The sequence below is a fragment of the Crocodylus porosus genome, unplaced genomic scaffold (genome assembly GCF_001723895.1).
Source record: "Crocodylus porosus isolate Cpor-Errol unplaced genomic scaffold, CroPor_comp1, whole genome shotgun sequence".
Lineage (NCBI taxonomy): Eukaryota > Metazoa > Chordata > Crocodylia > Crocodylidae > Crocodylus > Crocodylus porosus.
Window position 1 is genome coordinate 110,069,111 of NW_017728947.1, and position 14,685 is coordinate 110,083,795.

The 14,685-nt window shown below is 48.6% G+C and overlaps 2 protein-coding genes across 2 annotated transcripts in view; one reads left to right on the forward strand and one right to left on the reverse strand.

The window, feature by feature from the left end:
- Nucleotides 1–14,685, forward strand: part of PCNX4 (pecanex homolog 4 (Drosophila)) — a 35,208-nt gene that overhangs the window by 19,309 nt on the left and 1,214 nt on the right. The window lies entirely within an intron of this gene.
- Nucleotides 4,818–14,685, reverse strand: part of DHRS7 (dehydrogenase/reductase 7) — a 36,267-nt gene continuing 26,399 nt past the window's right edge. Inside the window, exons 5-7 of the mRNA XM_019550923.1 lie at nt 7,937–8,059; nt 5,535–5,750; nt 4,818–5,035 (exon numbers count right to left, since the gene is read on the reverse strand). Of these exons, the coding sequence (XP_019406468.1) occupies nt 4,997–5,035; nt 5,535–5,750; nt 7,937–8,059 (378 nt within the window). The 3' untranslated portion in view covers nt 4,818–4,996. The remainder of the gene's footprint in view (nt 5,036–5,534; nt 5,751–7,936; nt 8,060–14,685) is intronic.

Below are 14,685 nucleotides of genomic sequence, written 5' to 3' on the forward strand. Positions count from 1 at the left end.
CAGAGTTACTGCTTTCATTTAACTATTCCTAGGCCCTTCCTGGTATAGATTTGGCAGTCAGTTCCTTCATAGTAGTACTAGTATCTTTGAAAACACTTTTGGGCCACTTAACATGTCTCAAGTGACTTGTTCAAATTATTCATATAGTGGTCTGTATTAGATAAAACTGAAATACCACTGCTGCCATTTGCCAGTAGTTACTTGGTAAGTCACCCCCTGCCCCCACACCCCCCCAACTTAAGCAATTATGGTGGAGCTGTTAGCTATTATTCACCAAGATGTAAGTAATTGCCTTTTTTCTCTAAAGTGAATTTAAATCAGATCAGTTTCATGTGGAAATTATTTGTACTTCAGTGTCTTCAGTCTTAATATTACACAACACTGATCATTCGGTGTGCATCACTGACCTTTAAGTCTTTTCTCGTATCAGCAAAGACTGAACAGAGGCCAGCCTGCTGCTGAATTTGCTGATGCAAGGAGAAGAGGCATACCTTTCAGTTAATCCCTTTAGGCAATCATGTAGTTATATTAGCAGATTATGCAACCCATGTGCTTGTTAAACAGAGTTTAAAGGGTACAAATATTTATAAGAGATCTTGGAAGTATTAAGGAGGTTCCTGTTGTAAACCCATGATGTGATCTTCTAACATTCACAGTCAGCCCTACACATGGAACATTAAATCTGCTTCAGACTCTGATTTCTTATTCAACTTTCAGAAAAGTAACTTTTTTAAGAGAGAAATTTTGAGTTACTTAAAATGGGTGAAGCCAATGTCTTGCTCACCTCTGGGATGGCAGGTGGATTATAGAATGAGATGTTCGGGACATAGAAATGATCACCAGAAGCTTTCTAGCTAGGTAATGGAAATTGTCTTCAACCCCAGGAAAAAAGTTGTTTAAAAAAGGTTGGATGTGTTCAGTTCTTCTCCTGCCAGCATTTTGGGGACAAAACAGTGATTTTCATTCTTCCCATGGGGCAAACTGAGTTTCAGTGTTGCTTGGACTGCCTCCACCCCACTTATGCTTGCATATTGTTGGGGAAGGGGTAGCAGCTATCTATGTGGTCTAGAAGGATTTAGGAACATGGGTTTCTTATGACCTGATGAAATGTGCTTTGTCCTCTTACGGAATAACTTACTAATTTTGCCTCTCTGTTCCTCCTTGTTTTGTACCCTGAAATGTTTGCCCTTTTCTCTCTGCCCCTTGGTCTCTTTTTAATCTGCTCCTCTCTGTGCTTAGTTCCCTTTTCTCACTAAAGGAAACAACACAAGTTTCTGCAAGGACTGTCTTCTAAGAGAGGTCCTACTTATAAAGCTGCTGAGCTAGTTTCTCCTTTGCCATAAGTGAATTTATAGCTTGATACTTTTTTTTTTTTTTTATGAAAAACATTTGTAGACATCTGGAAACAAATTGGAAAGCTAGCTCACAACCTGCCAGTTCTCACCAGCCACCAGCAAGTGCTCCAGAAAATGGAAGCCACTAGTATTATGTGAAAATCATCTGCATATGTGCAGCATACAGCTAATTGTATTCAATTATGTGGGTTGACCACAGCCTATTACTACATGTTTAACAGACTGCACTGCGAGCATTGGTGCAAGTAGGCACCAGCTTTACAAGCCAGTGTCCAGTTCATCTCCAGCAGTTTTTGCACAAATTGTAATAGCATTACAGACTTCATGCTAATATAACAACAGGCAAATTGTCTGAGGTGAAAAAAGCAGAAAAGTTAAGAGGCTGGAAAAGTGACTGATATTATGAAAACGGTTATGATGATTACTTTGTTGTATTACCCATTTCAAACAGTGATTCTCAGTTAGGCTGCCACAGTACCTCGGGGTGTATTGGTTTTTGCAAGGGGGCTGCAGGGTGCTGTGCAGTGTTAACACTAAGGTGTGCAAACACGGGTACAGCATAAACCCAGAGATTTCAGGTAGGAGTCCCACTAGACCAGCTGTGGTCTTTATGAATTCTTTGTGACAGAAGAATTGCTCTAGTGTTTTTTCTACATGCACAAAACTGAAAACTAAAGGCTGGCACTTTCCAAAGGGTGCCTGGAGTCTAGAAGCACTGGATCAGAGCTTCAACACCTTTCCTTTGAAGATGGTACGTTAATATTATATACCGGTAAGTGTTGTGGCATTGGAAGGCTCTGGAATATGGAGTTTTACATCAGTGAACCGAGTTAAACCATCCATTCTTTGAGAACAGCATCAACCACAGAAACACTCCATGTTGGTTATTTTCCTGCACAGTAATTTGTAGTGGTAGGCGGCAAGTGCTCAATAGGTAGCACGAAACAGCACTGTTCTGCTTCAGCTTCCATTTTGATGTTTCAGTAGAATGCTGTTTCATTTCAAAAGCACCGAAACAGCAAAACAGTTTTGACGTTTCACCCGTATGCTATTCCGGACCCAGCCAAATCACCAGAGGCTGGTGCTGCCAGCTGGGACAGCCCACGCCAGGAAGATTGGTGCTGCCGCTGGCCCTAGCTGGCAGCACCAACCTCCTGTGATCCAACAGGCGGATCAGGGGCCGTCACCCCCGGGAGAAGTCCAGCGCAGCCCTCCCAGCAGTATGGGCAAGCCCCCAATCTGCCTGCCGGATCACAGGAGACCGATGCTGCCAGCTGGGGCTAGCAGCAGCACCAATCTTCCTGGCGTGGGCTGTCCCAGCTGGCAGCACTAGCCTCTGGTGATTTGGCTGGCAGATTGGGGGCCTGCCCGCACTCCTGGGAGGAGTCCGGCAGAACCCTGCAGCCCTCCTGCAAGTGCGGGTCCTCAATCTGCCTGCTGGATCACAGGAGGCTGCTTCTGCCATCTGGGATGGGTGGCAGCCTCAATCTTCCTGGTGCTGGGCGTGGGCTGCACCTAGCTCTCGCAGGTGGCAGGAGCAGCCTCCTGTGATCTGGCAGGCAGATCGAGGATCCCCCTCACTCCCAGGAGGGCTGCAGGGCTCTACTGACTCCTCCCGGAGTGTGCAGAGGGAAGGGGGGTGGTCCTGATCTGCCTGCTGGATCACAGGAGACTGCTCCTGTCCCCTGGGACAGCAATGGGCACAGCCTGCACCCAGCGCCAGGAAGACTGGTGCTGCTGCTGGCCTCAGCCAGCAGCAGCAGCCTCCTGGCATTTGGCAGGCAGCTCGGGGCCTGCCCGCACCGCTGTGGGGGCTGTGCCGGACTGCTCCAGGGAGTGCAGGACCCACGATCTGCGAGCCGGATCACAGGAGGCTGGGGGGGAGGGCAGCAAACTGGGGCAACTGCCCTGGGGCCTATGCTTTGTGGGGCCCCCTAGAGCTGGGCAGAGTAGCTGTGGTGACTGCACCGCCGCCAGCTTAGCGTCTAGCCACTCCCCACCTCCACCGCTGGCACTGCCACCAACGGCAGCAGCTGCTGCTCTATCCAGGGCAGGTAGGATTGGTGCTGGGGCTGGTCTTTAAACTTTTGAAACGTTTTCAGTGCCCTTTTGTTTTGAAGACTTCCGTTTCCTTTCAATTTCACTGTTTCGAGCTTGAAATGCATTGAAACAGCTTCAAAGTGAAACAGCAGGCAAATTTTGCAAAGCTCTAGTGCTTAGGACTGTGATTCAGTCACTACTTTGGCAGGTGATGTTCCCCTTCTTAGCAGTGTCATACCACTAAGGAGGGAGGAGGGCCTTGTAAGTGATAGATTGCTAACTGGGACGCTTTGGCTTTAACCCTGGTTCTGCATAGGTGCCCTGAGACCGCTTTTCCAGGCACACAGCCCAACTACTTCTATATTGGATGCTTCTGGCGCTCACCCTGTAGACTTGCATGGACATTCATCTCTGATTTCAGGGGAAATTTTTGCAGTGCAGATACCTCCAGTGTCTAATTCCCCTGAAATCAAAGTTAAGCTCTTTTATGTTACAGGAGTGTAGCTGTTGTGCTCCTACTAGAGATGGGAGATCACTGCCCCAGCGCTCCAGGTGTTTATAATAACATTTCCCTTGCATCTTGTGAAGGAAAACAGCTTCAGCCAGTGGAGTTTAAGTCACACATCTTCCTCCAGCTTTGGTTGCAAGCTAGGGGTTAGTGAAAGGGCCTGGAAGCTGGGAAACATGGGTTGGAGTTTGCACAAAGGGAAATGAACCCAGATGTCCCAGCTCAGTAATGGGAGCACTAGTCCAGGATCTGTTTACTAAGAGGAGAATGGCAGCAGGCCCATCTCCTGCTGCCCAAGACAGGGCTTAAGCAGGGCTGTGGGCTCTGCTGTGGGAGCAGTGCCCTAGAAGTTAGATACCACAATGCCATCTTGTGACACACCCATCCCCTTGTGGACTTAAAATGCACCCACAAAGACCAGCCTCTCCACAGCAGCTTCAGTGACACTTGCAGAGGTGAAAGTAGCCCAGAAAGAAGAACAATGCCCACAACCAGCACGGACATTTCCCTTCTCTCCTGAGCAGATCAGCCCATGTGATGCCATCGTACATCACTGTGGACTTGAAACTTTACGCACAGGATGCTAAGTCTGTGGTCCCCAGACTGAGGTAGCTAGCTAGCTCTTGTAGTATGGTAGATGCCATATAATACCATGCTGGTCTGTGGGCTGAATCTTGTGTGCTAGGTTGGTCTGTGGCCCTGCTCTGGTAATTAATGCCATGGGTCCCCCACTGCCAAATTTCCAGAGTCATGGGGAGCCCCACAGGCTGATGACATAGCTCTAGGGGCTGCATTTGGTCCATGGGGGCCATATCTTGGTCACCCCGATCAAAACAGGAAATTCAAGACAGCAGGGAGATAACGCCTCCTGATCCGTTATTGCTGTGGTAAGCCCATGGAAGGACTGTATAGAAGTGTTTAGAAATATGTTTTTCTTTAAGTACATGTGCTTAGAGTTGTATTTATTACTTTTGTCAAGGTACATGATGACAAAAGTGCTATGGATTAAAAAAGCAAGGCCGCCACTTGAAGTGTTACAACAGAAAAGATGCCCTCAGCCCCAGCTCCAAGTAGACATTGAGCAGGTCCTTCTTCAAGCTGCCTTCTTTTGATAATAAGAGACATCAGCATCCTGCAATGAGAACATAGCACTTCCATTTAGATATTCTCCACTTCCTGATTTTTTTCTGCACTTTGGAAAACTTTTGCCCAAAAGACTCGTGTTTCACTTGAAACGGCCTGTGATCAGACCATTCCTGTGCACATGGGCAGGAAGGGTGGTATGAAGGTTGCAAAGACTGCCTCAAACTTTCCCTTGTGACTGGAGTGCCTAACTCCTGTTCTCTTAACAGGTTCCTATACCTAGGACAGGGTCACTATAAGTTAAATCTGAGAGAAGCACAACACTTGCCAAGCAATGTTAGTAAAACAAAAGGCTTTGCTGCATGCACTGCATCCCCTGGGGGGTAGGATGGAAGTATATAGAGGACCTGAGAAGTATGGGTAGTATTGCTCAATTAGCTCCTGAAGTTGTTCCAGGAGCCCTTGTGAGAGTTGTTAGGCACAGAAACTACGGCTAGCGTTCATGTGCAGCAAGTGTGTGCCAAAGAAGGCTGGCCGGGCTGGCTTACCACTCCACTCTTGAAGTTCTGTATTCTTTTCTTGCCCATCTTGCCCAACAGCCACCATGCCCAGGTGGGTGCATATTGCCAGAGGTAGCAGACTGCCAGGTATGGGTTGTCGCTGATCCAGGCTTCTTTCAGGTCGTTGACAATGCTGACCAAGATGAGCCGAACGCAGCGGTCAGTTGGCATCTTGTGGGATTGATCACCTGGCTTTTCTAGGGACTAGGAAGAAACAAAGGAGGTGAGGAGTCGGGATGAATTTTTGCCTGGAAAAAAATGCTGCTGGCGAGTTTCCAATGTGCATGAAAGCAACCCAGTAAGAACACAGATTGGACAGTATTTCCTTGCTCCCTTGTTCGTCTCACATCCCAAAGTAGCTGTTCTACCTTGTTCATCTGCATGGATCACAGTTTATTGCATCTTTTTCTGAGTGTAATAAGATAGCAATACACAGAGCCCAGTGCTTCGCTCCGCAACTGTAGGGGCAGTAAACTAAAACTCCTTGGAGGAGCTTTAGTTTGCTGCACCCCAAATTATTTCAGGCGCGTTACGCCGCGGAATTTCCTACAGCGGCTGGAATTAATGCGTGATATGCCACTAAGGCGTGCAAACACTGGCACCATTAAAACTGAAAAAGCATTTAGTCTGCTTTAAAGTGTCGTGCACGTGAGCCCTAGCGCATCTCCTGGAAAGTAGAGTGTGCAGAGGACAATCCTTTGTTTTAGTTTTTGTGTACTGGCTTTCTGGAATTTTGGTCAAATGATGTTTGCCATGTAACCTGGGCCCTAGTCCTGGGGCAGCTCCAGCCGAAATGCCAGGTGTCTGTTGTAAGAAGTTATATTTTTCCTCAGAAGCCTGCCGTGACTGGAGCTGCTCCCTAAAGGCTACTTTATCTCTGTGACCACTGCACCCAACGTAGCTCTAGCACAGTAGACTTGAGCACAGGTCAGCAATATATACACCCTGTGGGCCAGATCCAGCCAACAGCACCGCTATATCCAGTCCACAGAGCTGAACTACACACCCATGCCAAGGCAAACTGCGTGAGCGCTTGACAGCTTCCAGCTGTGTCCTTACTGCCACTGCTGCTCCCCCTGCCCCCTAGCCTCCCCTCACTGTGGCATGGGTACAACTAGTAAGCTGCTGTAGATGCTGTTTTTCATGGCTGGGATGGACAGGTTTGAGTGCGTTTCATCAGAACGATTTCATTTGCCTTCCAAAGAGAAACTCCTCAACTTCAGAACAAAAGCACTGCCTAACTTGTCGAGTCCCAAATCTGACCTGCTTAACCACGGTTTGTAATCTGCTATAAACCCAACACCCTCTTCCAGATCCGGAGTGGATTCATTTAAGTCTGCTAACCCCAAAGCTAAGTGTGCCTGAGGCAGGATACCCAACACCAGGTTTTGCTTAAGTGCAAGCTCCTGAAACTGTGCTCTTCAAAGCCTCGAGTGAAAAGCATCATGGGGCAGGCTGCTTCTCCTGGGCAGATCCCATCCCCAGCAGCAAGACCTTTTGCCATCAAGGAGCCAGGTTTTCAAGTGAAGTGAAAATACCAGTCAGTAGAGTTTTGCTCTTTATAGGGTTTCAATTATGCCAAGAGCTTTAAAAACAAGGCTGTTTTATTTCTTATGAAAATACGAAGAGGAGAGAATCTGCCCAGCATGGACTCAGCCTAGGTGGGGGTAGTCAGCGGACACACTGACAACATGTTCAAACCCCGCTGCTGGTTTTTGCTAGTTTTTACTATGAGCACTTTTAAAGTGGAAGGAGACTTTCTCCCTCCCCTTTGGCCTCCAACAGGAAATGAGATGCCCATCTTGGCCCTGTTGAATCTAGCAGCGACGCCAACAATTGCACCACAGTCAACTGCACAGGGAACATCCGTGAGAGGAACAAACAGTTGTCTACGTATTCAGCATTGCAAAACTGTGGGGGAGAACTCCATGCCCTTTCCCCATAGCTGCAAAGAGCAGATGGGCAGAAGAACGGGTCCTTCTGCCATACCAAGCGAATGGTGTGGAGAGGTTTGACAGCACATATATCCCACCCTGTCCAAAAGGTTCATGGTGCCAGATCCCAAGCAGCCCCATGCAGAGCAGTGCACACCAGCCAACGCAGCTGAGGCACTTCAACACGCTTCCAGATGCAGGGGAAGGCAAGGCACAGAGCTTTCAAGTACTGAGCTCAGGAAGGGCAGGGGCTCCTAAGAAGTTAGGCAGCTAGTCTCAGTTCACCCTCTAGCTGGCTGTGCTAAATCAGACAGATTTTGCAGCCAGCAGTTTCAAGTTTGCTGGCACAGAGGGGCTGGCAGGGTCTGAACCAGAAGCATCGATTCAGGATTCCCTGGGCCTAAAGCTCAGCATTTCCTGTAGCCCAGTCTCAGGGGAGCCACGTCTGCGCCTTACCTTTGAGAGCTCTTCAGTAAAGACGTTATCTATGATCTTTGACTGGACAGGGCCCGGGCAGATGTTGGTAATGACAATTCCTGGGTACTCCCCAAGCTCTGGCCGAAGAGAGTTAAAGAAACCCTAGAAGAAAGGAAGCGAAAACCTTGTTACTTCTCTGCGTCTTGTCTACCCCAGCTACAGAGTGAAGATAACACTTACGCAGCTCCCTAGAGTGAACTGATTAAACCCAAGAGGCATCACTAACGAAGCCTGGAGCTCTAGGCATGTGCTGTGCAAGCTCCAGCTACTACATTAAATGCAATTACCACAACTTTCCTTCATCTTTCATGTTTAGCAACTGACCTAAAGGCTTTTCTGGGTCCAAATGTGTTTAGCTAGGATGAGATTAGCTGAAATCATGGATGCTTTTTCCCCTTCCACTGTCAGCTGCACAATGCCCTTCCCTGCACCCAGGGCCCTTTGTCTGCCCATCTCCCATGGACTAAGCGCCCCAGGGGTGCGAATTTGAGTGGCACTGAGTATCTGTAACTCCCATCTGGAGTCCACTGGTGCTCACAGCTTAGTGAATCATGTCAAGAGAAAAAGGACTGCAATAGCATGGGAAGAAGCAGGCCATTGCATTAAAACACCTACCCCCTTCCTCAGCTCCTTCTCCGCGTGACAAAGTAGCAAGAGCAGGTATGAGGCTTTGAAGTAGGGGGTAGCCAGCTTGTATGACAGGGGGAGTGCAAGTCTCCCAGGACGGATTTGAACGCTGGGACGTTCCATGAAGGCGCTTCTCCGTAGGCCTGTGCGAAGCGGCTAGCATTCACTTCAGATACGGCCAATTCGGGGGACAGCGATTCAATTCGCTGACTTGAATCATTGTCCTGAACTGATCTGGCCAAATCTGATTCGGAGATTCAACTGCTACTGAATCTGCAAATCAGCCAGGCCCATCCCCCCTGCTCTCCCAGCCCCGCAATGGCTGCCCACCTGCCCCAGCCCCTGGTATTTGGGGAAAAAAAAAGCCCCGATTCACTGGGTGCTGCTGGAAAAGCAGGGTGATCCCTGCTGCCCCCATGCTCCATGGGGGACTTTGCATGAGCCCCCTGCCCCTGCCCCTGCCCTCCCAGCCCTGCCCCCATGGCTGCCTCGCCCGCCCCAGCTCCAACCCTCTAAGGAAAAAAAACCTGAGAAAACCCACAGACTCGCTGTTCCTGCCTGGTGGGGGGCAATCCCCACTGCCCCGTGGCTCTTCCACAAGCCCCCTGAAGCCCTGAGCCCGCTGCAGGAGCGGTGAGTCCCAGGGTTTTTTTTTCCCTGAAAATTCCTGTTAGCTAACTGATGCAGCTGTCTGCTCGGTGCTGGCTTCTGTGTGCGCTTTTCCTAGGCACCTACCCTGCCCCATGCATTGCACAGGGGTCCTGGGGATTTAACTCAGGGCTGCGGGTGCTACCAGGCCCCTCAAAAGCAGGATGGTGAGCTGAACAGTTGAGCCCCAGCCTCCTTTGTGAGCCCAGCCCTTAGCATCTAGGCCAAACGACAGCTAAGGCTGGCCAGACCCCAGGGTCCGGGCTGTAAAGGAGCATCTGGAAACTGGTTTGGGCAGTGTTGCTTTCTTTAAAGCTACAGAGCTATTTCACCAGAGGGCTGCAGCCTTCACAGACACCATAGGCCAAGCTCATAGCACATATCAGGGCCCCCAGGATTCCTGCTCGCTCTGTGAGCCACCCCCATCCATTCTGGGGAGTCCCTGAAAGGTCCATCACCCCTTCTGCCTGGGGATCTGTGCATCACCCACCCCCTCGGCTCCCATGCCTGGGTCCCTCATTCTGCCCCCCATTTTTGTTAGGCCACCAGCAACCTAAACCATCTCTTGGGCACATGAACAGAGCTCAGATGAATACTGCAATGCCTGAAGATACCAACAGATCAAATGCCACATGTTTCATGAGACTGTCTCAGCTCTGAGGAATGCCGCAGCATGGCCGGGGACCGCAGGACCCGTAGGTTCTGGAAGCACAGAAGACCCACAAAAACCTCAGCGTTTGGACTTCAGGACAGCTCAGGAGGCCCAGAAATACTGGAATGGCCTTCCAGGCTCTAGGGAGGGGCTTGTAGGGTTCCCCAACTCCCATGGCAGAGGGGTGTCTGCTCCAGAAATGAAAGGTTCACAATTTCCAGCTCAGGGGAAGCTCAGGTAACTTGCTTTTGTCTACTAAAGTCAACAGAGGCTTTAGAAGTTGCTGATCATATAAGGAGTGTGTGAAGACTTCATTGCTCCGTCTTCACGGCAGGTCTATGTACCAGGTGCACAGACTCCCCATTAACCAGAGCACTGAAGGTCATGCTCCTCTTCTCCCCACCCCACGAGACTCCATGTGCTAGTAATTATATGAATTGGTAGCCGGTAATTCATAATTATATGAATTATAGAATCACACACTCAAATCCATTATTCCCAATTCTTGACTGAAATGCTGCATGCTGCCAACTGAACAAGTATCAGTAAATAAAGGACTATTGCACATACTTCGTAGTCTCAGAAGCCACAGCTATTCAAGAGCTAAGAACTGAGGCTTTGTCACCACCCTGGCAAGCCTGCTATATACAGAGCTTTACAACTATACTAGTATAGGACCTCCTCCAAACCGAAAGTTGGTTCATTTTATAAATGTGAAAAAGGGCAAGGGCAGGACAGAGGATATCCACAACTGGACAGAGAGGATTTCCTAGTAAGCTCTGTTGGAAAAAATGCTGATTTGTCACAAGTGAAGCTTCCCCTGGGAACGCAGCATGGAACTCTTTTCACAGGACATGATCCCCAGATCCAGGATAAAATTTCTGCTCAAAAATGTCAGAGACCCTTGCAAAAAGGCATGCCTGCCTAAGGTGCAGGAAGCCCAGGTTCAAGGATCTGCCCTGAGCACCAGCTGCTGGCTGTTTAGGCATGGTGCGTGTTGGGAGGCATGCGTGTGCTTCTAAATTCAGGATTATTAAAAAACATACAAGGGCATTGAAGGGTCTTGCACTCATCCAAGTGTAGACTAGGAAAGTATGAGATTTCAACCCCCTCCCCCTCAAACCAGCCTCTACCTTCACAGGATGTGAAAAGGTTTCAGTTCAGTTTTCTTTCTAACTCAAGGCTGAACTTGTTAAAGTCTTTTCTCTAAACACCCCCCCCTTTATAAAATAAGGGACCCCCATCCTGAAGCCTTGCAATGGGTTATTTGAGGAGCAGATTTTAGAACCAGGAAAGAAGAAACCCTGGAGTCTGGCAGCACACTAAGGCAGGGGTTGCCAACGGCATGCATGTTGTGTGTGGCGTGTAGCAGATCATGGAGGGAGCAGAGAGTATCGCAGCAAATAGGGCAGGGAGCAGAAGGAAGAGCATATCAGGTGGGGAAAGAGGATCAGAGTAGCACTGAGGAGAGGGTCTCGTGCTGCACCTTCCAAAAAGTTTGGCCCCACATGATTTCAAGGTAATGTTAAGGCCATGTTAGTGGCTTAATTGTTCATTTCCAAGGATCCTGCATTTCTTTATTTTAACAGAACTAAGAGCTGCTTGCAAAGCTTTTTATTTTTTAAAGATACCGATTTACTCAACCTTCACAGCATCTTAGCCAAATTACGCCTAGGGATTAAGAGCGCACTGTGAGTGTTCATGGTATTGCACAATGGATGAAGTGGGTTTAGACAAAAAACCATGTCACAAAGATTACTAGCAGCCTGGTAGGTGGGGGAAACCCGCATTTATTCTTATGCTTGCTTCAAAATCAAATCAGAGCTGAAGCCAAAAGGCAGCTTGTCTAACGGAGATCTGCAAGATCCATGCATTAAGAGCTACTGAGCAGGGGGCGATGTTTTTGGGCAGAGTGCCAAAAACACCCACATCCTCAACATGCAAGAGGTTGGTATGCTGGGGCGGGTGGCAGGGGAGACGCCAGGGGTCCGATCCTTGTTGTGGCCATGCAGCCCCAGCTCCTTCACCAGGCAAAACGCCTGTGCGCACCACACTCTGGCATGCATGCTGCAGGTTGCCTACCCCTGCTATAGTCTGGTTTGATCACCACAATAAATTACCATCACGTCAGCCATGCTAGGGAACACCGAGAAAATAGACCCCTCCATGCCTGCCAAAGGGCAAAAAAACCCATGGTCACTTTCTGGCCTTACAGCACTACTCACAGGCCCTCATGGAGCAGAAGTGACATTGCTGGTACAAAATAGCTTACCCCAGAGGTTACCTCTGTTGGGAAAGTGCTGGATGTGCTCTTCTGTTGCAAGGAGCATGCACATAGCTACTTCTCCCAAGTCAACTTCTAGCAGGTGCTGTTATAGCACTATGCCACTAAGGGGTGAAAGAGCTGGTTTGCACCCAGCAACGGCCACTGAAATGGGGTAGGGGAGTGAACCCACAAAGCAGCCCAGGTAGGAACTGTCCCACATGGTAAAAGTTACTACACAAGTTTTTATAGGGTAGCTTTACTATTTTGTATAGTAAGTCTGTGGGATGGGGACTCCCCCTTTACTGTGTAACTGTCAGTTTACTATGCAGGGAGCGTGCGCCTCCTCCCTCGGCCTTAAACGTGCTCAGAGCGAAGCCTTCGGCCTTTTGTTGCCTTAGGCACTGAAGAAGCGGGAGCACATGGGTGGGGTCTGTTTCAACAGCACTGTCCAATACGTACATTGGCCAAGAGCTCCGGGTAATCTAATCACTGGCCATGCTCTGTTGTGTTGTCACTAGAGTCTGGTTTATTCTTCCAAAGCTGTGCTGTTTTCACAGTACTGGCCACTTGCACATGTTAAGGGAACAAGCAGTTCTGGGTCAGGAAGCGAAGCAAAGTCACTTGTGTGTCTGAGTCAGGAGTTGAATAAAGCACCATTTTTTAGCATCACCGACCAGAATTGCAGTTTAAGCTCCCAAATCACTGCTGTGTGTTAACAGGAATTCACAGAACAATGTTAAAATCCAGATTGCATCTATTCACAAGTAGTCACCAAAAAACCAGCTGCAGCCAGCCAGCCAGGGATCAAGAAACAGTGGCCATGTTGGTGAGAAGAGAGAGCAAAAAACCCCACCCCCCAGTTTGTTGCAAGGCATGTTGAGACAGAAGGGCAGGATGCAGATGTCTGGTAGGTTCATTGTGAGAAGTATTTTGTGGCACTAATACTCTCTGGCCCTACCAATGCGAGTGCTCTCGATACTCGTGGCTTTCAGAGTTCCTTCAGATACTCCTGCCGCAAGACAAAACTTGAATTCCTCAAGGAGCTATTGCACCTTTCACAGTCTCTCTTTTACTGAAGTACATCAGACCAGACCAGACGTCTCATTCTTATTTGAAATAATTCCTTGTTTGATATTACTTGGGATTATTACTAGGGACGTGTACATTTGGGGATTTTGCAAGAGTATTTTGCCTCTGGCTGAGATCTGAGCTAACAAGCATGAGAAAAAAGAAAAAGCACTCTAGCATCTACTCAAGCTGTCTTTCTGCATATTAGGGAAATATATATCTGATGATGAAGTGTCATGGTTTTCTAGGTCACAAGTTAAGAGCTGGCCTCAGTAGGAAGATGCCAATGGCAACTGCAGTGGGACATGCTAGGGCTGTTTTATGGGGTTCTGGTGAAGACTCCCCACGCTTCAGTAGGTGCTGGAGGGAGAATTCAACCTTTGGAAGCCCTCTAAAGCTCAGAGAAAGGCTCCAAAATGCCTGAGGGATACCAAAGAGCTGCATTGCAGCTCGGAAGTAGGAGCCCCATGCCATCGGTAGGCAAGCCCGGTTAGCTGCCCCAGGCAGGGAAATGTACAGTCAACTAACCCACCCTGCTGCGAGTCCATTCTGGCCGCAGATTGCCAGCCCCCGTCTCCCAGCTCAGCACTGTTACCCTGCGTGCATGTAGTGAGCAAGGGAGGCAAACATGCACTCATTGTGACCAAACCTAAAAAGGTCCAGGGCAGAGTGTGGTTCTTCTGCCCCTTGCACCTGCACAACCAGGATCCACGAGTTTGGTTGATTATGGAATATGGGCTTTTCTGACATGGCTCTTAAGAACAGTTGGGGGTGGGATTTGTGAAGTGTGTGTGTCCACTTTGCTATTCTGATTCCAAAATTTAAAACAGGAAAAACCTGCGCTAGAAATGGACACTGTGTGAGTTCACATTGCTTTCAAAACCCTGCGAGTTCTGCGCAGCCCAGGGTTTCAGTGCAACAAGGTTTAGTTTTACACTGGTATGTAAAGCCTTGTAAGGGCAGGGTGTAACTGGCTCTTCTGTACCTTGTTTGCATTTTGGGGATTTCATCATGCCCCTTGACAAAGGGTCACACCTGCTCTGTGACTACCGTGTTCTCCTTGAAGCCTCAGCTCCTGGAATCAGTGATTACGACAGACTCAGCTTTCATTTTACGGTCTCCTTCCCTCATGGTTGTGGAGAAAGAATATAAAAAATGCATTGGAAAGCAGAGAAATAAATCCCCTAAAAGCAAAGGAAGCTTTAAAAGGAGACTGGAGGTGTCATTTTCGAAGTCTAGGTTGTGACTATCGGATCTTAATGCCACCTCACTTTCTCTTTAATAAAAGGGAACAGTCCATTTGTTAGCTGTGCACGAGTTCCTACGAATTCCCAGAGTCAGCTGTTCAATATCCACAGAAGAAAAGAATAGGACAGCGATGGGTGTTTGCTTGTACAGACAATGGGAGAAGTGATTTCTTACATAACCAACCCAAGGAGATTTGAAGACCAGAAAAAAAAAGCCCAC